The 23908-nt window shown below is 35.9% G+C and overlaps 1 protein-coding gene across 15 annotated transcripts in view; it reads right to left on the bottom strand.

The window, feature by feature from the left end:
* The window catches only part of ACE2 (angiotensin converting enzyme 2), a 106799-nt gene that overhangs the window by 16838 nt on the left and 66053 nt on the right, over positions 1-23908 (bottom strand). For all 15 annotated transcript variants that reach the window (XM_074192383.1, XM_074192392.1, XM_074192380.1 and 12 more), the window contains 8 exons: positions 23040-23183; positions 15427-15539; positions 14436-14541; positions 10672-10769; positions 9216-9385; positions 8682-8908; positions 5433-5577; positions 623-721 (listed from right to left, as the gene is read on the bottom strand). In XM_074192383.1, coding sequence (XP_074048484.1) covers positions 623-721; positions 5433-5577; positions 8682-8908; positions 9216-9385; positions 10672-10769; positions 14436-14541; positions 15427-15539; positions 23040-23183 — 1102 coding nt within the window. The remainder of the gene's footprint in view (positions 1-622; positions 722-5432; positions 5578-8681; positions 8909-9215; positions 9386-10671; positions 10770-14435; positions 14542-15426; positions 15540-23039; positions 23184-23908) is intronic.

Raw genomic sequence — 23908 nt, 5'->3', positions numbered from 1 at the left:
TTTATAAGCTTGTTTATATAGATATAGTTGTCTCTCTCATTAGACTGTGAGCTCATAGAGGGCAGGGGCTTTTTTTTATCTTTGTTTACCCAGCACTCAGTTCAGTGACTGTCATACAGTAGGTATGAATAAAGACTTATTAACTGACTGACTGACTGAAATTCCCATTGACTCTATCTAAGGGTGTGCTTTTCAAACCACAGGTCCTAGAAAATCCTAGTTTTCTATTGTTATGAAGAATCATTCCCAAAGCACTGCAAGACCTGCTTTAGAATAATTTCTACAATATAATTTGATCAGGAGCTATGGATTATAATGCTTGATTATAGTGGTATCCTCTCAATTAGTAGTATTAGTTCTAGACAAATCACTTTCTTCTAAGACTGACTTTTCTCCTCTTTAAAATGAGGGTGTTCTTAACCTGGAATCCAATGAACCTGGATGAGGAAAAAATACATTTTTATTTTAATATAATTGTCTTCCTTTATAATCCTACATTTTCTATAGTATGCATTTAAATATTGTGACTTCATCTGTACTACTAAAAGAGGTCCACCACATTATAGTCAGTTGTCTGTATCACATAGTATCACATACTAAACAATGAGGATGAAACTATTACCTGATGAAGGAATAATCATTAGCAACATGAAACAGAGCAGCAGGGTCACAGTAGGTTTCATCATGGGGCAGGGGCTCCACCACACCAACTATCTCACGCCTTGGGAGGGAAAAAAAGGGAATCTTGTAGTGAGAATGTTCCTCCATCAGAAGGCAAAATAATATCTATTTGGCCACAATGAATATGATCTCATAAGCCAATGATGTTGATGTTGGCACAAGACAGAGTTTGGAAAACTATAGCTTGTGCTTTTAATCCCTTTTGAATTAACCTGCAAGTTAAAAATGGTTTTTACATTTTAAAATCTAATAAAACTCTATTTAAATATATAAAAAACACTCTTTTCTTTTAAGTCAAACAAAAACAGGAGGCAGGATGGACAGGATTGGGGGGGCATAGTTTGTTGACCATAAGGGATCAAAGAGAGGCAACAGGATATTATGGGTAGAAAGTTGGTTTCAAGCTATGGTGGGAGGGAGAGAAGGTGAAGGGGAAGCAGTTCGATGGCACAAAAGTTAGAATGCTGGGTCTGTAATCAGGAAGACTCATCTTCCTGGGTTCAGATCTGGCTTCTCAGACTTAATAGCTGTTTGATCATGGGTAAGGATGTTCCTTTTATTCATCTTACTAAAACTTCAAAGTATTTTTTTCATTTAACAACTAAAATTTACTTTAAAATACAATTTAAAAATAAAACAAAAAGGGTTTTTTTTGATAGCACCTGACAAAAATTCTATTAATTTCCATGATATTTAATTTTAACTAGAAAATGAATTAACTGACCAAGTTGACCAAAACAAATTTAAGTTTCCTACCTTCCTATTTTAGAAAATGAAACACTAGGTGTTCTAGGATTAAATTCTTTGACTCTGATTGATTCAAAGAGCTATATAAGCCTTGTTCTTACCTACTTTTAAATGATTAATTCAGTCAAAAAATGTTATCACATAGTCAACAAGACGGAGTAATTTCAACCTCACCCTTACATTAATAATCAATTGGAATCCCAGCACCATTTTGATATGATAGAAAAAAGAGTTGGAAAAATTATTTTATTTTATTCACTTCTGAACTCAGATTGGGGAAGGGGAAGCAGCTAAATGGCACAATAGATGGAATATTGGGCCTGGAGTCGAGAAGACTCATCTTCCTAAGTTCATATCTGGCCTCTCAGACACTTAATAGCTATGGGACCCTGAGTAAGTCACTTAACCTTGCATGCCTCAGTTTCTTCATTTGAACTGGAGAAGGAAATGTCACTATTAATATGTCTATTAAGAAAATCCCAAGTGATGTCATGAAAAGTCAGACACAACTGAAATAAGTTAGCAATGACAAACTTAATGACTTTTTTACAGTAACTCACCCAAATTGGGTCATGAAGAATGAGACATAACTGAAATGACTTCATCACAAATTTTATCTCTATCATTATTACAAATTAGTTGGGATACAGGGTTTGAAGAGTCTCACTCATTTTTACTTTACCACCAACTGGAAAATGGGATGTAAATGCAAAGGACAAAAATTAACTTGAATGAATTCAGCTCATGGATAAGATCCCAATATTTATTTAACTTCAGCAAAATGAATTTTTTCAATAATATCTTGAAAAGCTAAAAACCAAAATGAATAGTTTTGTTTTGTAACTGTGATTGTTCAGCTAACAGTGACTTCAAAGACTTCAGTTGGAACCCTATTTCTTGTGAAATCTTATCTTCTTTGTTTTTGTTTTTGCTATTTTACAAGGCAATGGGGTTAAAGTGACCAGCCCAAGGTCACATAACCAAGTAACCATCAGGTGTCTGAGGTCGGCTCTGAACTCAGGCCCTCCCCATTCCAGTACTCCATCCACTTTGCCACCCAGCTGCCTTAAATATTATCTATTAGTGTATTTTGCACAAGATGCCCTCTAAGAAGGTAAAATTTAAAAAAAATTAAAGTTAGTTTTAGAGATAAAATTGACACATCCTAGCAATAACTTGGATAGAGGTGATGGTGGTAGTGGTAAGATATTGAGGTGTTCTAAGTTGCAAGCCTGAGGGACTGGAAGGATGTTGCCTTCTATAGTAATAAGGAAGGAAGGGTTTATGGAAAAGATAATGAGTTATGTTTTGAAAATGTTGAATTTAAGGTATCTACTGAACATCAAGCTTGAGATGTCTGAAAGGTTGTTGGAGATGTGAGACTTTAGATCAGAAGAAAGATTAGAGCAGAATAGGAAAGTTTGAGAATCACCAGTTTAGAGATAGTAATTATATCCATGGCATCTAACGAGATCACAAAGTAAAATAATATAGAAGGAGAAGAGAATAGGGTCCAGGAAAGAATCCTTAGAAACGGCTATGGTTTGCGGCTCTGATCTGGATCAGGATCCAGCAAAAGGAGACTAAGAAGGTATGGTCAAAGAAGTAGGAGGAAAATCAGGCGAGTAGGGTTTCCTGAAAATCTAAAGAGAAGAAAGATCCAAGGAGAAGTGATCAACAAAGTTAAAGGCTGCAGAGAGGTCAAAAAGTATGATGATTGAGAAATTGGTCACCAAACAATTTAAGAATGTCAAAGATGATATTAACTGATTTAAAAAATAAACTGGGTATCAACTGTTTATAGTATCTGAAGAGACAAAATATTCACTTGTCAAAATACAGCACAAAAGTGGATATTTGATCCTGGTGGTATTTATAGAAATGTCATTAGCAACTATTGAGACTATTTTTCTAATTAATATTATCTGTTGAACATCATTAGGGAAGGTCAAAATTAAATCATTTTAGAAGTGATTACTCAGCATTTCAAGGAGATTGTTCCACACAATTTGTCATTAAATGGTCATAATTGAGTCAGATTAGCAAGATTTAGAAATAAACTTTTCTCAGAATTAATTTTTTTCACTGTGATTCCTTACTAATTTCTCACCACAGATCATACAGAACAAAGTCACAGTCAATGACTTCATTAGACTTTGGTTATTAGACTTTGGTTATATTATCATTCTTATCATTCTTCTTATTTAGATAAATAAGGCTGCTTGGCCACATTCAACAGCACATCATTAGGTTTTTCTTCATTAAAACTTAACCACTAAAATTAACTCAACAGTTTTAGTGATTTTATAATATTTGTTATCTTCAGAATCTCTTACCAATGTGAATTTTATTTGGTCTATCATCAGAGAGAAAACAAATAGCAATAAGATCAAAATATTTCATTATATATTGAAATCACATATACTTTTCAAGTATGATAAGGACAGCTAGAAAAATTGAGACTAGATTTCTAATATTTTTATCTCTTTAATATCACAGACTTCATTATCAGTTACACTGTTTGATAGTTTTGAATTTAAACTGGCAGAATATTCTATACTTTACTATTTGTTTTCACAAATGGTAGTCATAGATTTAGTCAGAGATGGTTCCTTTGATGACATTTAGTCCTACGTTTTCTTTTTTTAAAGGAAAAAAATAAGGTCTGTGGAGGGAAATGACTTGATTAAAGGTGTTAAATTGCACAGATGGGATTTGAATTCACATCCTTTGACTCCAAATCTAGTCTTCCTCTCAGATCTGATAACTTGGAAAATAAAGACTCAGTCAAACCTCTTGTTATGAATAAAAATCTATTTAAGAGACATATAGAGCATAAGAATCTCATAAAGGGCTTTTTTTGGCCTTCCTTCTCTCCCTGACACCAAATTATTCATTAATTCTATCAATTCAGGGAAAAAATTCCCTTGAGTCAATCTGGATTAATGTAAATTAATTTTTCACTTTTCACTTGGTATTGTTAAATCAAATTAGTATAGTCTCAATGAAATTGGACTAAAAACTAGAACTAGATTATAGAGATAGAGTTACCTATTGGTCACAAAGAAATATTGATTTAATAAACTTCACATTTTTTTAAATGTAGCTAAGTAGGAATTGATTTCTAATGTGAAAAGACTACTTGTTGGTGTTCAAACATTCCTCCCTCTTCATGATCCTACTGGAGTTTTCTTAGCCAAAATACTGAAGTGATATATCATTTTACAAATGAGGGAACTGAGACAAACAGGGTTAAGCCTGTTCCATATTCCAGGTTCAAAGCTCTCTCTTCTGTCAACAAGCTACCCTAGAAACAGATTACTTCATCTCATCTCTTTAATATCTATAAAACTTTGCCCAAACCGCTATTCTTTTGTTCATGTTACCCCATGATTTTCCCCCTTCTTCAGTTTCCTCTCCTTTCCTCTCTAGTTGTCTAAATCCTTTATGACTCAACTCAAACCCAGTTTCTACTATGAAACTTATTTAGCCTGCAATGATCCAATGATCTCTCTCTCTCTCTCTCTCTCTCTCTCTCTCTCTCTCTCTCTCTCTCTCTCTCTCTCTCTCTCTCCCCTCCCACCTGCCCTCATATCATCTATTGTCTACATCAATCCTGGGTACTTACATGTTATCTTTTTTATTATTGCTTTTTTATATTTTAGTTGCCTTACCTTCAAGGCTGGCCAGTAAAAGCAATGTATTAATGCCAAAGAGCTATAAAAATAACACAAGAAAAGTTTCTTATAGTGTTGGATAGAGTCTCTGCATTGGATTTCTTGGGAAACATGGACAGGACAAATGATACTTAATGAGAAGTTGTAGATTTTGATCTGTATCCATGGAGCAACCATAGATTCACCTAAGTACTAAAAATTTCTACTTCTTCAGCAAGATTGTAAACTCTACAAAAGCAAATATCTTTTTATTATAATTTCCTACAATATAGCCCCTAGCACAGTGTCTGGTTCTGAGCAAAGGCTCAATAAATATCTGTTACTTACTTCATCTCCCACCACTTTTTCATCCATTCTTCTTTGGAAATTTCACCCTTGAAGACCATCCATCTCCACTTCTCTAGCATGTAAGTAAAGGGCATTGTTCCAACAATGGTGAGGGCTTGCTTGAACAGAAAATTTATTTCTGTCTCTGAAAGTTAAAATGGCAAAAGAGTAGACATTAGCTCATTGGCAGGCAGATTTCAGAAAAAACTTGGAAAGGCTTTACTTGAGCTAATGCTGAGTGAAGAGAACAGAACCACGAGAACATTCTATACATTAACAGCAAAATTGTGAGACTCAACTCTTCTGAGAAATACAGAGATCAAAGAGAATCCCAAAAGACAAAGTGATGGAAAATGTTATCTACAACCAGAGAAAAAAATTATGGAGTCTACATGTAGAGCAAAACAGACTATTTTCACTCTTTTTTAAAATTTGTTTTTTCTTTCTCTTGATTTTTTCCATTTTGTTCTGATTCTTCTATCATAAAATGACTACTATGGAAATATGTTTAACATGATTATATATATACAGATCCTATATAAAATTACTCACTGTCAAGAAGAGGGGGGAGAGAAGGGAGAGAGGGGAAAATATTTGTAACTCACAATCTTACAAAAATGAATGCTGAAAACTATCTTTACATGTAATTGGAAAAATAAAATACTATTAATAGAAAATAAAGATAAGAATACTAACTGATGCTAAATACTTCTCAATACAAACTTTTCTTTCTATTAGATCACAATAAGTCATATGCAAAATAATACAATAATAACAAAATAATACAATCATTTTTTCATTATCTCTGATATGAGAAAGTTAGGCCCAATTTTATTACTTAATTAATTTTATTTCTATCATTAGTTTCTACCTTTTCACCTAACTCATTTTCCACCAGAACTAATGAACTTTTTTGAATTGTGGCACTAAAGAAGATTTTGAGAGTCTCCTGGACAGCAAGGAGGTTAAATCTTAAAGATTTTAATTACTAAAGTCAATTCTTAAAGATTAATTCAAGTCATTCATGGAAAGGTCAAACAATGAAGTTAAAGCTTTGACAATATAATGAGACGATAAGATTCATTGGAAAAGACCTTGATGTTGGGTAAGATTGAAGACATAGGGAAACAAGGGCAGCAGAAGATGAGATGTTTAGACAGTGTCGTGAAATTGGATAGACTTTGGTAGATAGTGGAGATAGAATGACCTGGCATGCTATGGTCCATGAGGTCACAAAGAGTCTGATATGGCTGAATGAATGAGCAACAACAAAGTGAACACTAGCCTGAATTGTCATCTACTTTCCCTGATCTTTTTTTAAATCCTCTTATGAAGATACCAACAAAAGAAGGATATATTTATTAAGTGTCTTCTATGTACCAACCACTGTACTAAGCCCTTTCCAAATATTAATTCATTTGGTCTTCACAATAAACCTGGGAGGTTATTAAATGACTTGCCTAAGGTCACAAAGCTATTAAGTGTCTAAGGCTAGATTTGAACTCAGATCTTTCTGATTCTAGGTATAGAACTTTATCCATTGAGCTAGCTCTAGTATTAAATAGTTTAAAAAATCATATTCATAGCATTGTTAGCCTAATAGGATCCTTAGAGATCATTTTAATCACCCCTTTTTGAAGTATATGTCTTTAATAAATTAATAAATGTTTGTTGAAGTGAATTAAGGTAAAAAAATCTGGCTTCCTGTCTTGATTCTGACACTAAATTGTTTGGATCCTATATGGCATATTCATTCACTTAATCTCTCTTTTATAAAAGGAAGGGAACAGGACTTGATAATTTTTAAATTTCCTTCTAGCTCTAATTTTCTATGAATATGTAAGTGTCTCAGGAGGTTGTGCTACCTGACAAGATTTGTAACTTTAGAGTAGAAGACAATATTCTTTTCCTCCCTCCTCTGGGTCCTGTTTTTGAAATGGAGATATGACCACACTTCCTAAATCATACCTTTCCTTGACCACCTTATAAACCTACTCCCTTATCACCACCTTCACTCTATTTAGCATGCCAGATGAAAAAATAATGAAAAAGAACACTTAACTGCCAAGTAATTTTCTCCTCACTACATTCCCTAAGCTATTAGTTCATGGTTTCAGTTGGGGATAAAATAAAACGGAGGACCCATATCCAAATAATTTAGTCATCTCTGCTATTGGAAGGTTCATTAGAGTTATTAATAAAAAAATCATAACAGATTATAGACTGAAGCAAACTATTTTTCACTTTCATTCTTTTTGTTGAAGTCTTTGTACAAAATGACTAATATGGAAATGCTTTATACATGATTGCATATGTGCAAACTATATCTTATTGATTACCATCCCAGAGAGGGAGAGCAGGAAGGAGGGATAGGATTTGGAATTTGAAGCATAAAAAGAAAAACTGTCTTAAAACTGCAAATATTTGAAGAAAAATAAAGTATTATTAAAAATCAAAATTCACAAGAATTATATGGCTAAAGCCCCTAGATATGCAGAGAAGTCTTTCCCTATTGTCTCAAACATCTGTCAATCTGTCACCTTCAAGTCCTATCTCCTCTCTCTCTCTCTCTCTCTCTCTCTCTCTCTCTCTCTCTCATTCTCTCTCCCTCTCCCTCTTACCCCACTTCAATCATTCTTTGCACTGCTTACCCTGTGTTCATTCTTTTTTTCAATGAAACTTAAATCAAATTTTCTGCACTTGAGTTCTCATTCAAATCAGTTGACACATACTGTCCATCAGAACTTACAGTTCCCAGAAGTCTTATGCAGCTACATTTAAGAAGCCTCCTCCTATCTGCAGTGCAGTGTCCTCAAAATCTGGTTACATCAACTTAAAAATAATTTAATCTGGGCTCTGCCACTAATGCATGATCTGCTTGTTCATAGGCAAATATCTCTCAGCCTCAGTTTCTTCATTTACAAATTGAGGGGTTGGATGAGAAGACCTCCAAGGATACCTTCCTGCTAAAATAATCCTTTATTAGATGATCTCCTGTGTCTCTTGCCGTCTTAACATTCTAGGATTCTATTATTTCTTTTGTTATATGGAGACAGGAGTGTGAATAATAAGAAAGGAATTTTAAAAGCAATTTAAGTCTTTCCAAGAAAACTGTCCTAGGCCCATTTTGCACCTTCCTTCTTTTGAACCCTAGCAGATCAATGGTTATAGATGTTTAACATGGTATATTAGATACAGGGTATGTCTCCATCATTGGGGGAAAAAACCCAAAACAGTATGAAAATTTACCAGGATCCTCCTGAAAAGTTGGTGGTAGGAGACCAAGAGCTTTTAAATGTGTAGGTGTAGCTGCTGAGAGAGACATGATTTCTCCAACTGCCTCATGGAACCCTTCATTGGCCCCACTTCTCAGTAGATAAGGTTGGTTAGTATATGCCATGTCATACTGGATATGACCCATCTCATGATGGGCAGTCAAAAAGTCATCCATTGTCACTTTTGTGCACATCTTAATCCTATATTTAAATGAAGAATAAAACAAATTAAAATTAGTCATTCAATGTCCATGCCATCTAATCCTTGCTTGGAGTTTGCTCTTCATGATTTTTTAAAAAGAAGCCTAATAACAGTCTTTCAAAGTCACCAAATTTAGAAAAATACTACCAGGCTGACAAAACAGTCACAGATTCCATATGCACACTTCTTCTGCCTCCAAACAATGCTACATATTTCCACCATTCTCTCAACCACTGGGTTGTTAGAGCTATGTTCATATTCTTCTAACTAAACTTTCTGAGAAACATGAGAATCTGATACCAGTACCTGAAATCCCCTTTCCCAAGATCCCAGGCTGTAGGATGGCAAACCACTTTTCTGCCATCATTAGGCTCTGTGAGCATTGAGTTGTTCCAGAAACCCTCAGTCATGTGAGGGAGGCCAACAGATACAAAGAATTTATCAGCTTCTTCAAATATTCTTTTTGCATCCCAATTCTGAAAGGTTTAAGAATATCAAGTTAGTATGTAGCAAGAGTTTAAGGAAGGTTCATAAAGCCATCTGTGGTTTCAAAGGGGGGTGGGTATGATAGTACTTGGGCTTCTGCCAGATCCCATGGTCTAATGGGAAGCTGGATACATCTCAGTGGCATATATGGGATAACCCTGACTTAGGAACTTTGGGGAGGGTATGGGATGGGGCAGGGGAAACCACAGCTGGGTGCTGCCAACCTTGATAACTCTGCCTATGGAGCTGAAATCACAGAAAAAAAGATTTTCCTACTATAGAGTGATCATTCAACTCTAAGATCTAATTGAAATATTCAAGACTAACTTTTAATCACAAAGAAAAGTTCCATTCTCATGTCTTTTCCTCCCATTTATCCTTTCTTTGGATGAGGATTCTGCTAAGAAGATAATAGCAAAGAGGCACCATGGCACTGTAGTTAGATAATCTTGGAGCCATAAAGATCAAGCCTTAACTCTGATATATTTTGGTAGTATGATCTTAGTCAAGTCATTAATCTCTCAGTGCTCTTGGCAAAATTCTGAGACTACATACAAGATGCAGAAGAACTGACCTCAGAAGGAAGCTTTTTGTACATGGGATTTTATGTTTTATTATGTGGGAAAGAAATCACAGATCTAGTCACTATTTTTGAATAATAATAGGATCAAAAATTAGAACATTATCTTTACTATTGTTGCTTGATATATAATCAACCTAAGATAAATGATTGTGTGGATACTAAATCAGAATTCAGTAGGGGAGGGGAACTATTCATGTCAAGGACAAGTTTCCTGGCTTTAAATACATAAAAATTAAATATTAATAAGTATCTAAAGCTGTCCAGGTGATATTCTTGTATTCTTCCATCCTAATGATTGTCAGACACTTATTAACCTTTGGTAATACTGATGTCAAACAATCAATCAGAGCTATCTCCTTCCTCAGAAAATTTGGGGAAATCTGAAATTGAATGTCATGAAGCAAGGATCAATACTATACCTATTTTTCAAGGACCTCAAGACTAATGATTCTGAGAACCAAAACATCAATACTAGCTCATCCTCAAGAACAATGACTCTGAGAGTCAAAATATCAATACTATCTAATTTTACAAAGGAAAAATGCCACAATGGGGAAAACTTTAATTTGGTCTAGAAATTTCTATACATTTTTTACATAGCTTTTCATATCAATGACTAAAACCGGATAGGCAGGAGGGCATTTAATAGAAATAAGCTGAAACTCAAATTTACAAATATTATGCTCAAGATACCTGCTCCTTCATAGTGTTAGTCACATCAATGTTAGGTTTTTCTGGATAGGGCACTGTCAGTGAATATAGATTTGTCCAAAATCTGCCCCACATATCACCTGTAATAAAGAAAAGTTCAGCCAAGGCCATAAGAAAGGCAAGAAAAAAATCACAGTTACCAAATAATGTTTGAATTGTAAGGTTCATGATTCTTCAGACATTGTTATGAATTTTAAAAATTCTTTTTTCCTCACTTGCCCATTTATCTTGCCCAAGTCCGTACCTTAATACCTTTTGTTCTCCCTCATATATTTTCCTCTATCATCCATAAATTCATCAAAGTAGGGATAATAAAACTTAAAAGTATAAAAATTATATAGAATTTGAATGAATCTGTTCTGAGGCTTCCATTTAACTATTAGGCCCAATGCTGCTTATGTTATGGGCAGAAAAAGTTCCTACTCAGAACTTCTACTCTATATTCCACTAATGAAGATTTTTTGAGGACTATTTCATTTTATTTTATTTTTTACTTCTTTGCACAGTGCTTTGCATATGATAGACAATAGTATATAGCCTAGTTATATGACGTTGTCCAAGGACCAGCTCAGCTAAATCTTGAAAGACTCATGAAGAGGTTGATTTCAAGGTAATGATTTTTTAAGTCAAAGCAAATTTGAATGGTCATTTCCTTTGTCATAGAGGACATGTAATCAGCATCGATGAAGAGAGAACTCATGTCTATAAAATTGCAGACTGATGTACTAAAAAACTATTGGTTAATAATTATTAATGATAATAAATAATAGGGCCCAAGTTTCCAGTCAAATTTGGAGAAATTTGTATTCAATTCTCCTAATTGATGGAGAGAATGTTGGCAGGATACTCCTTTGCTTTCAGGAGGGAGAGTTGACAAAAGAGTTTAGAGATACAAAGCATTCTTCATTATTTCTACAATATACACAGCTTCAGAGAGCTTCTCTTTAGTAGGGAGATAAGAGACCCTCTTGCTGGCATATAAAAAGAGATAGCAGTTTAACATGTCCCTGATTTTCAGCATGCCTCCCTAGAGATTTCAGGGAATTTTTCTTTGGGTAAAATTGGGGTTTCTCTCGCTATCTCACTCTTAGAGAGAATATTCACTGACTAAGTGTATTTTCTGTCCAATTCTTATCTGTGTAACTCTTTGCTATTTCTTTCATAAATGGATTTATTCATTGTTCAATATTTGAACTCAGTTCTTCCTGGCTTTGAAGTGAACTGTCTATATTTTGCAAAACACCCCAAGTGGTGATGGTTGAAACCAGATTAAAATGCAATTGAAAATTGTTTAACAAAATAAAAATATATACAATACAACATAGATAATGATACTTTATAATTTTCCAAGTCAATATGTGGCCCACAGGAATTCCTTTCTGAGTTTACAACCAAAGACTATGTCCTGCTTAGATAATAGTTTAGTTATTATCATTACTGCTGACTTTATCCATAGTTAAAATGTTAGTATCAGAGACAAAATTTGAACTCTTGACTCCTGACCCTATATCCAAAGTGATTTCCACTATTACTGTTATCCATCTTGGGTTGTAAACCTCAAGAAGGAAGGGTAAATTCCCTCCCAGCAGATCTTGGGATTACCTAGCAAGGAAATGCACCTGCTGCTCTAAGTCTACCCACCTCTGCACATTCCAACTCCCCAACTTTTCCCATACCTGAAGCCAATGATAGGAAGGGGTCAACAGTATAGGATGCAGTGAATTCTGGGACATAGCCTGATCTCCCTTTGAGCTGATGTAGAATAATAGTGGTCTATGACTTAAGAATTGCTGGCAAATCATATTACCTACTCAAGACAGGGAATACTGACAACTTGAGACATTTTGAGTAATTCCCATCCAAGTGCTCAAAATGAGGTAGAACAAGTATTGTCTGGACAAATAAAAAGCAGTGCTTTGAGTGAAGGGAGTTCCTTCATGTTAGAAGCAATAGGATTCTGGCAAACACAAAATTGGTGATGAGGATTGTTATGAAACTAAAATTAACAGGAGACTTTGGTTGATACTATTGTATTTGTACCAAGCAGAGAAACACAGGGACTAAGTATAATTAGAGGATAATTCTCAGTCTGACTAATTGAGAACTTTTGAATATTCTGATCTAAAATTTGTTTACAAGAACAGAAAGCTCCTATGATTGTTTTTATTGTTTTTGGGTGGGGGAAAGTTGCTCTCACCTTGCAGCTATACTGAAAGCAAGACAATGCATCTTGCTAGGAATTTCTCTTTAGCTACCTGTAGAAGTCAGTTAAGGGGCTACCATAGGGCACAATGGATAAAGAGTTGGGCTAGGTATCAGGAAGGTTCATCTATCTGAATTCAAATTCACCTTCAAACACTCACTAGCTATGTGACCCTTTGCAAATCACTTCATTCTATTTGCCTTAGTTTCCTTGTCTATAAAATGATCTGGAGAAGCAAATGGTGAACTACTCCAGTGAATTGGATACAAATAGTGTGTCCAGTTGTGTCCACAGTGAATTGGACACAAGTTAAAAAATGACTGACCACAAGAGTTCCCTAAACTTACAGAAGAGGGCAGCAGAAAACAACACCTGATTTATAAATTATTGGCAGAGAGCCTCTGTCCACTCCTCAACCAGAGGCATACTCATACCTCTAAAGAAAACATACACATTTAGAATCTTTGGAGCAAGGCTTTTAAGTTTTGAATCTCTTATTTATTCAATAAAATTTTCTCTTCCACTCTAATAAACATTTTCTGATTTGTGATTTGTGATACTGTGAACTAACTGCTTGGGTATGCAACAATGTTTTAGTTTTTTTGCTTGTTTGTTTTTATTTTTGTATTTTAGGGTTTACTAGGTGAGGGAATGGACAACAAGAGAAACAAGAAAAAATATCTAGGTTGGCTACCCCCATTGAATTTAAGGTCCTCAGGGTCAAAAATTTGTTCCATTTTGAGATCTGAAGTTCCTTGCACAATGCCTGATACACCAAAGGGGTATAATAAATGCTTATAGATTTACTAATTGATGTATTTTCCAGATACAGGACAGAACTGTTGCTATTGGCTTTCTCTGAGAAAAGGCCATTGTGTGGGCAATTCATTTTGATCTGTGTCTACCTTCTGGTACTAAATCCTTTTTGATCATCAAAGGGTTTTAGTCCTTAGATCTATAACTAGCAATTTTGTGATATGCCTGAGGCAAGCTTCACAATACTCAATTTAGGAACAAACCTGCAGATTATCTAACTTCAAAATCAACTTTTAAAGATACATTAAAAAATTTAAAAAATAAAGATATATTAAATGGAGAGAGGAGTTTAATTATGGGAGGAAAGGGAGTTAGATGAAATAGGGACACTACTCTGGGGATATAAATTACTATTTTAATTAATCAGATGAAGATTCAATTATGTCTAGATGCCAGATCTGGGCTTGGGAAACACAAAAATTTCTAAATACAAGTTTTTCTAAATTTCAACTCTGTCATTAAGGCTCTGTTTGTTCCTGTGCCCAAAGGGAAAAAACACCCCATGACCAATTTAAATAAATTGTAAAAACAGGGGCAGTTGGGTGGTGTGGTGGATAGAGCACAGGCTCTGGAGCCAGGAGGATCTGAGTTCAAATATAGCCTCAGACACGTAATAATTACCTAGCTGTGTGACCTTGAGCAAGTCACTTTAACCCTATTGCCTTCCAAAAACAAAAAACAAAACCAAACATAAATCATAAAAAGATTGCAGATTGTCTTTTATTACCAAGCAAATGAGCAGGAAGACCCCCAATTTCACTGATTATAGATCCATAGGTGGCTATCATCTTTCTCCTCACATAGGCATGTAGCTGTTCATACAGTGGTTTTATCTGAAAAAAATCAACAAAATATGAAGGACAGCAAAGTATACAGCAGTTCATGCTCTCCTCGCATGTTCCTAATTTCAGAAGTTAGACCTTTGTTATACACTATTAGCATATGAGGAAAATTTTTCTCCCACTCTGAGAAGTATGGAAAAACCAAAGGTATTTCTTCTATTCCTTTTTTATGACAATTCATTCTACCCCAGGCTTAGATTTATGGATTTATACTCAGAACTTCTCTGAAGAAATACATCATTTTTAAGATGTTGCCTGATTTGATTTTTGACAACCCAGTCTTAGTTAGATAAATCTTACAAAAATCATTGAACATTCTGGGCCTCCATTTTCTCATCTCTAAGAAGATGGGGATTGGCCAGAAAGTTGAGTTATAGGAAGGAAAAAATTTGAAAAAAGCTCCAAGAGTCAAAGGAAAAGGATAGGAAACTTGCAAATTGTCCATAGGAACTTCCCTGAAGCCTTCTTAAGGCAAAAAATGAAAAATCAATAAAGAAGAAAAAGAATAAGGTTTGAAGATGGGAAGAAAATACTGTTGGAAAAAAAGGTCAAGGGATTGATCCCATTTTTCAGTTACTGTTTGAGAGCAGAAGAGAAATAAAGAATAGCGAGTAAAGGTGGGCACTTCTATAGCTTTTCCTCACCTGTCGAAATTGACAGACTGAGGGAATTGGGTTAGATATCCTCAGACTCTCCTAATGATAAAATTCTATGAGTTTATGAATTGAGGACACCTACAAAGAACTGGAAGGATGGAAAGGAAAAATCGTTCCACTAGACATTATTTCTCTCTTCTAATTAATCATCCACCACCACCCTGTGGCTCCAGTTTTCAGCACCAGGTGCAAATGAAAGTGACATTGAACTGTTTGCTACCTCCTGAAATGTATCTTCCACATCTTTCATCAGCTGAGAACGACTATAGGCATATGCACCTTGTTCTTCAACTTCATAATTTCCTCTCCAATAATCCCCATAATCTTCATAACCTTTGAAAACAAAACAAAATATTAATTCAACAAATCTTGAATACAAATTGTGTATTGGAAAAGTTGAGAAATATGGTATTTATAAAACTGACCCTGGAATAAACAGAATTTTGGTTTAAATGTGGCTTATAACACATGCTAGTTATATGACCACAGGTAAATCATAAATGGCCTAGGTCATTGATGAGAGGAAAATAAAATCATACACACAGTAGACTAGCAAGAAGGTTGGAATCAGAATGTGAAAAGCCTAAAATGTCATGCTGACTAGTTTATATTTTATCATATATGAAATAAAAGAGGCTACTAAATATTTTTATCGTGGTCAGTGATATGCTCAGATACATTCATTAGAAAGATTATTTTGGCAAACTCTGTGAAAGATTAATTATAAAAAGGAAAGGAGCAGAGAGAGGCAGATAGATCAGTTAAAAGGCTATTATATTAGCTCAGATAAGAGATAATAGGTTCTGAATTAGGATGATGGCAGCATTTGGGGAGAAAAGGGAACAGATACAAGAAATGTTATAGAAGTAGATTCAACTGGAGTTGGCAAGAGTTTGAATATGGTAGGAAAGGAAGAGAAAAGAGTCAAAAGTGGAAAATTTTGAGCCTGAATACAGAAAGGATGATAAATGATAATGATTATGATGCCAACATTTATACAGAACTTTAAGACTTGCCAAAGACTTTTCAATATTGTCTCAAGATAATCTCACAACAATTATGGGAGTAGGTGTTATTACTATCCCTATTTTATATCTTAAGAAATTGAACCAAACAGAAGTCAAATGAATTGCCCAGAATCATAGCACGAGGTAGAATTTTAAATCTGGTCTTCATGACTTCGTGGCCAGCACTTTATCCACTGATTCATCTCACTGTCTTTAGACGATAGTGCTAACAGAAATCATGATTGTTTTAGGAAGAGCTAGGACCTGAGTTCATTTTAAATTGTAGGTGGAGATGTACAGTAACCATGGGAAAAGTAGAACTGAAACTGATGGTAGAGAGTAATGGTTAATATATAGCTCAACAAATAATTAGCAGAGAGAGATGAAAAATGAAGACTTGGAAGTAAAAGAATGAAAGAAAAGAATATAAAGAAAAACAAGGACCAAAGACAGAGTCACTTAGTATCAGAAAGCTGCCAAATTAGGAAAAGTTGAAAAGAAAAGAAACAGATATGCCAAAAATTGGGAGAAATTTTCTTTTTTTTCTTTTTTTTAATTTATTTTTTATTCGCATTTTGTACAAATGTTTTTCTTTAAATTATTAAAATATACTTTTTTTACAAGTAAACAAAATACCCCTCCCCCCCCATGAATATAGATAGACTTGCTTGGGCAAAAAAAGTAAAGGGGGAGAAAAAAATTAAAATTAAAAAAAATAATAGTAATAATTGTAGGTATGGCCAAGTGGTGCAATGGACAAAGCACCAGCCCTGGAGCCACGAGCACCCGAGTCCATATCCAGCTTCGTAAACTCTATAATCACCCAGCCATGTGACATGCAAGCCACCCAATCCCCACTGCCCTGCAAAAACCAAAAAGAAGAAAAAAAAAAGACCCAAAATAAAATAAAATAGTAATAATAGTAGGGGTGGCTGGGTGGCAGACAGAGCATTGGCCCTTGAGCCAGGAGCACCTGGGTCCAAATCCGGCCCCAGACATCCAATGATCACCCTGCTATGTGGCCCCAGCCAGGCCACCCAGCCCCACTTGCCCTGTACCCTCCCCCAAATAATAACAAAAAATGTGTTTCAGTCTTTGTTCCAACACCATCAACTCTGTCATGAGTGGATCACATTCTTTATGATAAGTCGATCACAAAAGTTACTTCCATATTTTTCCAATGTTGCCATTGCTGATCACAACTCCCTCCTTTCTTATTTCTCCACTACCATGTACTATATTTTTTCTCTCCTTTCACTCTGACTCTGCTGTAGGGTCGCTGAGTGGCGCAGCAGACAGATCCCTGGTCCTGGGGCCAAGAAGCCCTGAGCCCCCATACCACCCCTTAGGCCCAGAATCCATCTGGCCCTATGGTCCTGGGCAGGCCATCCAATCTCAGCCCCTTGCAAGAAGTAAAAAAAGAAACTATGTTATATCTGACCACTCTCCCCCCATGGTCCATCCTCTCCTCCTTTATTCACATCCCACCCCTTCCCCCTGCTCCCCCCTCCTTCTTACTCCAGTTGTCTATACCCCATTGAGTATATTTGCTGTTTCCTCTCCTAGCCATCTCTGATGAGAGCAAAGGTTCCCTCATTCCCCCTTGCCTCCCCACCTTCCATATCATTGCAATAGCTCATTGTAATAAAAAAATCTTATTATGTGAAATAGCTTGGACTATTCCCCCTTTCCTTTTTCTTTCTCCCATTCCATTTCCCTTTTTTCTCATTGACTCCATTTTTACACCATATTTTATCTTCGAATTCAGCTTTCTTCTGTGCTTCCACTATAAAAGCTCCCTCTACCTGCTCTATTAACTGAGATGGTTCATATGAATATTATCAGTATCATTTTTCTATACATGCAGTTCATCCTCATTAAGTCCCTCCTATTTCCCCCCATCTCCTCCAATCTCCATGCTTCACCTGAGTCCTGTATCTGAAGATCAAACCTTCTGTTCAGCTCTGGCCATTCCAAAAGGAACCTTTGAAATTCCCCTGGTTCATTGAAAGTCCATCTTTTTCCCTGGAAGAGGACATTCAGCCTTGCTGGGTAGTTCATTCTTGGCTGCATTCTAAGCTCTTTTTGCCTTCCAGTATATTGTATTCCAAGCCCTACGAGCTTCCAATGTAGCTGCTGCTAAGTCCTGTGTGATCCTGACTGCAGCTCCACGATATTTAAACTGTGTCCTTCTGGCTGCTTGTAATATTTTCTCTTTGACTTGGGAGTTCTGGAACTTGGCTATAATATTCCTAGGGGTTGGTTTTTTGGGATCTCTTTCTCTGGGTGATCGGTGGATTCTCTCCATTTCTATTTTGCTCTCTGCTTCTAGAATATCAAGGTAATTTTCCTGTAGTAATTCTTTGAAAATGATGTCAAGGCTCTTTTCCTGATCATGACTATCAGGTATTCCAATAATTTTCAAATTATCTTTCCTAAGTCTGTTTTCCATATCAGTTGTTTTTTCAATGAGATATTTCACATTTTCTTCTAATTTTTCATTTTTTTGGTTTTGAAGTATTGATTCCTGATTTGTGGTAAATTCATCAATCTCCCTGAATTCTATTCTTTGTCTGAAGGATTTATTCTCCTCGGAGAGTTTTCTTATCTCTTTTTCGATCTGGCCAATTTTGCTTTTTAAAGCATTCTTCTCCTCAATAACTTTTTGAACTGTTTTGTCCATTTGACCTAAACTGTTTTTTAGCAGGCTATTTTCTTCAGCATTTTTTTTGGATTTCCTTGACTAAGCTGCTGACTTCATTTTCATGTTTTTCCTGCATCTCTCTCCTTTCTTTTCCCAGTTTTTCTTCCAACTCCCTCATTTGATTTTCAAAGTCTTTTTTGAGCTCTGTGATAGCCTGAGTCCAATTTCTGTTTTTCTTGGTGTCTTTAGATGCAGGAGCTTGTGCTTCCTCATCTTCAGACTGAGTATTTTGATCTTTCTTGGGCTCATTTGCAAAATATTTCTCAATGGTCTTCCTCTTGTTTCTTTGTTTGTTCATTTTCCCAGCCTAAGCCTGTTTTTGGGGGGTGCTTCCTGAGCTTTTGGGACACTCCCACAAGGGTCTCAGTGTGTGAGGCTCTGTCCTCCCTCCTAGTCTGTGAGTGACCATAAGCACTTCCCTCTGCCATGGGGCTGAGGTGGGGGGGAGCCCTGCTGTTCTATGGGGGGGGGGGGCTAGACTGCGATCAGGATCTGAATGTGGTCAGAGCTCCAGAGTCCTGTTCCAGGGGCAGAGGACAGAGCTCTGCAGTCTCTCTTCACTCCCCTCCCTCAGCTCAATGGGCTCATGCCCTGGGGGCTCCTGCTTACAGGCTCTGCCTGCTTCTGTGTTGGGTCTGGGCTGCAGAAAGACCAAGCTGCTCCCTGTGTGCCCTGAGGGCTGGGCTCCAGGTGCTTGCTCTGGCAGAGGTCCCCCACTGTTCGCCCACTTTGTGCCGGTGCTCCCCGGGGTGCAGTTCAGGAGACCCCCGCTGCTGTGAGCTGAGGCTCCCAACGCCCTGGAGCTGCTTACTGGAGGCTGAAGTTCTTTTGCTCTGGCGGGCCACCCCTCTGGCGGGCCGCCCCTCTGGCCCCAGGGAGCAGAGCCTTTCTGCTCTTTTCCAGGTTACCTTGAGTAGGAGAACTGCCTCACTGGGTCCCTTTATGGGTTCTGTCTCTCGAAAGTTTAGTTAGAGTCCTTAGTTTATGAGTTTTTATCAGAGAGCTCCTAAGACTCAATCCCTTCATGTCGCCATCTTGGCTCTGCCCCCAGAAATTTTCTTTTAACCATGCAAATATGTCAAATTTGTGCACAATTTAAACCATTGTTATTTAGTTGTTTTAGTTGTTTCTGACTCTTTGTGACCCCATTTGAGGATTTGGGGTAAAGATACTGAAATAATTTGATATTTTCTTCTTCAGTTCATTTTACAGATGAATGAACTGAGTCAAATAGGGTTAAGTGACTTGCCCAGGGTAACAATGCCATTGAATGTCTGAGGCTGAATTTGAACTTAGGTCTTCCTGACAGTACTGCTAATGTTTTATTTATTGCAAAACATAGTTGTGTTGTCAAAGAATACAAAAGTTTATAAACAGTCCCCACTCCTCTGAAGTTTCTGTCACTTAACCACTTTTTATCAGTGTCAGAGAGATGAACCACACAGGGCAATGGTAAAACCAGTGAATACTTCTCATCTTGGAGAGGCTTGAATCCTGTTCTCATCAGAAACTTTAGAGATCATGATCACTCAGAAAAGTCTAGACTGATAGCCAGAGAGTTATATTATTTACTTGTTCAATAATATTTTATAATTTTTGTGGGATTTGGTTTCAATTTTTATTCAGAGGAGTTAAAGACTGAGGAAAGGTAGATGCAGGAAATGCAGAACATATAAAGAATTTTATAAGAAAATGATTGCCAATTAAATCCCCCATCTCCCATGGGATTAAATTCTAGAACTGGAGTCAGGAAGACCTGAGTTTAAATCTCACGCAAGACATCTACTATCTATATTACCTTGGGCAAGTCACTTAACCATTTTCTACCTCAATTTCCTTGACTGTAAAATGGTTAAAAAAAAGTAACACATACCTCCCACGGGTATTGTGAGGATCAAATGATATAATATTTGTAAAGCTTTAGCATACTGCTTAAGCATATATTAAGCACTTAATAAATTCTTGTTCTTTTCTCCCTCCCTGACTTCTCCCTCCCTCTCTCCTTTCTTTCCTTCCCACCTTCCTTCCTTCCTTCGTTCCTTCCTTTCCTTCCTTATTTCCTCCTTTCCTTCCCTTTCCTTTCCTTTCTTCTTCCTTTCTTCCTTCTTTTATTCCCTCTAGCTTGCCTCCAAAGTAGACCTTCAGGTCTTTCAAAGGTAAGCTGCATGACTACTTTTGAGAGTAGTTATAGGTTTCTTGATAGTATAAGTTAGACTTAAACGTTCAGAGGATATGGGTTCAGTTGCCAGCTTTTCTGTTTGCCATATGACTGAATTCCTTTCATCTTTTTTGGCTCCCAATTTATAGGTATACCTTGTTTAATTATGGTTCACTTTCTAGCTGATATTGAATTTATTTATTTATTTATTTGTTTTTACAATTAAATGTTTGCAGCAATCCTGCAAGTCTATAGGTCACCATTTTTCCAATAGCATGTACTCAAATCATTCTCTATGTTACATTTTGATCATTCTTATAAGATTTCAGACCTCTTCATTATTTATTATTATTGTTGTTGTTGTTACTATATTTGTCATGGTGATCTGTGATCAGTGATCTTTGAGGTTACTATTGCAATTACTATTGTAATCTGGGGAGCCACAAACCACGCCCATATAATACAGCAAACCTAACCTATAAATGTTGCCTGTTACCCATCTCTCTCCTCCTTGGGCCTTCCTATTCCCTGAGACTCAACAATAATGAAGAATATTACATATAATTAGTTGATAAAGCAGCAGTAGGTTTTGAGAGGATTGACTCCAGTTTTGAAAGAAGTTCTATTGTAGTGGGTAAAATGCTATCAAACAGTACTGCCTGTTGCACAGAAGAGTCAATCAATGTGACAAACTTTATTGTCTTAATTTAAGAAATTATCACAACCACTCCAGCTCTCAACCACCACTACCCTAGTAAGTCAGCAGCCATTAACTTTGAGGCAAAACCCTCCACCAGTCAAAAGATTACAATTAACCAAAAGCTCAGATGATGATAAGCATTTTTTAAGAAATAAAATTTTTTAATTATATACATTTTAGACATAATACTATTGTACACTCAATAGACTACAATTTAATGCAAACATAAATTTTATATGCATTGGAAAACCAAAAGATTCAAGTGCAATGTTCACTTTATTGAGGTGATAAAGAATGGAACCTGCAATACCTCAGAGGTATACTCAAATGTATCTGTAAAATGAAGGGCTGCATTAGATAACCTCTAAGAAACTTTTCAATTTTTCTAAATTTATGAATTATGGATCCTTTCCAGTTCTGATCTAGTTGTAGTCTTTGCTCTGTTAATGGCAAACTGGTGGTTGAGACTTTGGTTGAATCAGGTAGCTGCTCTACAAAGTTATTAAGTGCTTTCAATGTCCCAGGCAACATGATAAGTGCTAAAAATACAAATTCAAACAAAAAGAAAGAGGGTACCTGCCCCTGAGTTGTTTGCATTTTAATGGAAGTACATAAAAGAAAACTAAAATCAGGCTAGGAGATGTGTTCCAGGAGCATGAAAGAAGAATTCAGAGTGTAGTCTAGTCAGAAATGAAAATGAAGCTGGCCTGGAAGGTCCTCCTGACAATTTTTTTAGGGTTGTTTTCTCATCTATATAAAAGGGGGGTATCAAAATCAAATAGAATCAAATTCCTGCAGGCTGCAGATTGACTTAGAAAAATCACAATTTAACAATATCTATGTAGTGTTTTATTTATATTTATTTTGTTAAACATCTCCCAATGCATTTTATTCTGGTTCAGTGCAACTCAGGGAGTTCCAACTCAAAGAATCTATACTTCTCTGAGATACAAAACTGTTTCCAATATCTTCTAAGAGTCCTTTAGAACTCCAAAGGTACTAAATACTTAATTAGGTAAGGTCAGGTAAGCTGAAAAAAAAGATGACCTTACTTCAAGAACTCCTGAAAGGTTGAGACAATTAAAAATTGGAGAAAGTAAATTTGCCATTGTTTTGATCTTTGTAAGATCTTCCCAAATATTCTCAGCCAGCAGAAATCCCTAAATTCAGAGAGAGCCTTGAACCTTGGTTAGGCATTGGAAAAGTCGCTGATTTTCATTTATGAGAAATATGCTCCTTCTAGAAGATACAATATTAAACTTACCATTTCCTTTTGCAAGTTCATTTTTTAGTTCCACATATTCTTCATACAATGGCCTCATTTGTTTGCCAACTTTAGCTCTCCAACCTTCCCAGGCCCATAACCTTTCATAATAATTTCTGCTCTCTTCCATAATTTTGTCCAAACCTATGAAAGTGGATATGTATATATTTATAGTCTAAATGGTAATAACAACTTACAAGTCATTTAAATAGTATTCCTAGAAAGAATAATATAGAATAATATAACATAGAAATTTCAATTCTTAAAAGGTAAATGAAAATTAATAGGCATAAAATTCTTATAGAGGTTGACCAAAATGTTATGAGACTTTATGTGTTTAAATTAATTATTTTAAACATAAATAACTACAAAAAAGTTTAGTTATTTATAGTGAATGCTAATGTAATAGAATTTTTAAAGAAATACCTAGTCTGTTTTCAACTAACTGGAGGATTAGACACAGTAAAGTCCCACCCACTTTATAGGACTGCTGTGAGGAGATACTGTAAAGTCTACACCACTATATTGATTACTAATCAACCAATTAATATATAGCAAGTACTACAATATACCATTATGCTAGACTTTGTATATATAAAATACAAAATTTAAATAGTCTCTGTGCCCAAGAAGCTGCCTTCTATGGGGGGAAGCAACATATTTACATATGGGCATATGCAAAATTAATTCAAGGTAATTAAAGGGCATTAACAATTTTTAAGTTAATGAATTAAACTTTGAGGGGAATTCAGGATTCTAAAATGTGGAACTATAGAGGGAGAATATTACATGAGTGGGATAACAGCCTGTGGCTTGAGTGAGGAGGCTGGTTTAGTTGGATTGCATGAAGAGGAGTTATGTCTACTAAG

The sequence above is a fragment of the Macrotis lagotis genome, chromosome 6 (assembly GCF_037893015.1).
Source record: "Macrotis lagotis isolate mMagLag1 chromosome 6, bilby.v1.9.chrom.fasta, whole genome shotgun sequence".
NCBI lineage: Eukaryota > Metazoa > Chordata > Mammalia > Peramelemorphia > Peramelidae > Macrotis > Macrotis lagotis.
This window is presented reverse-complemented; position numbering and strand designations above follow the sequence as displayed.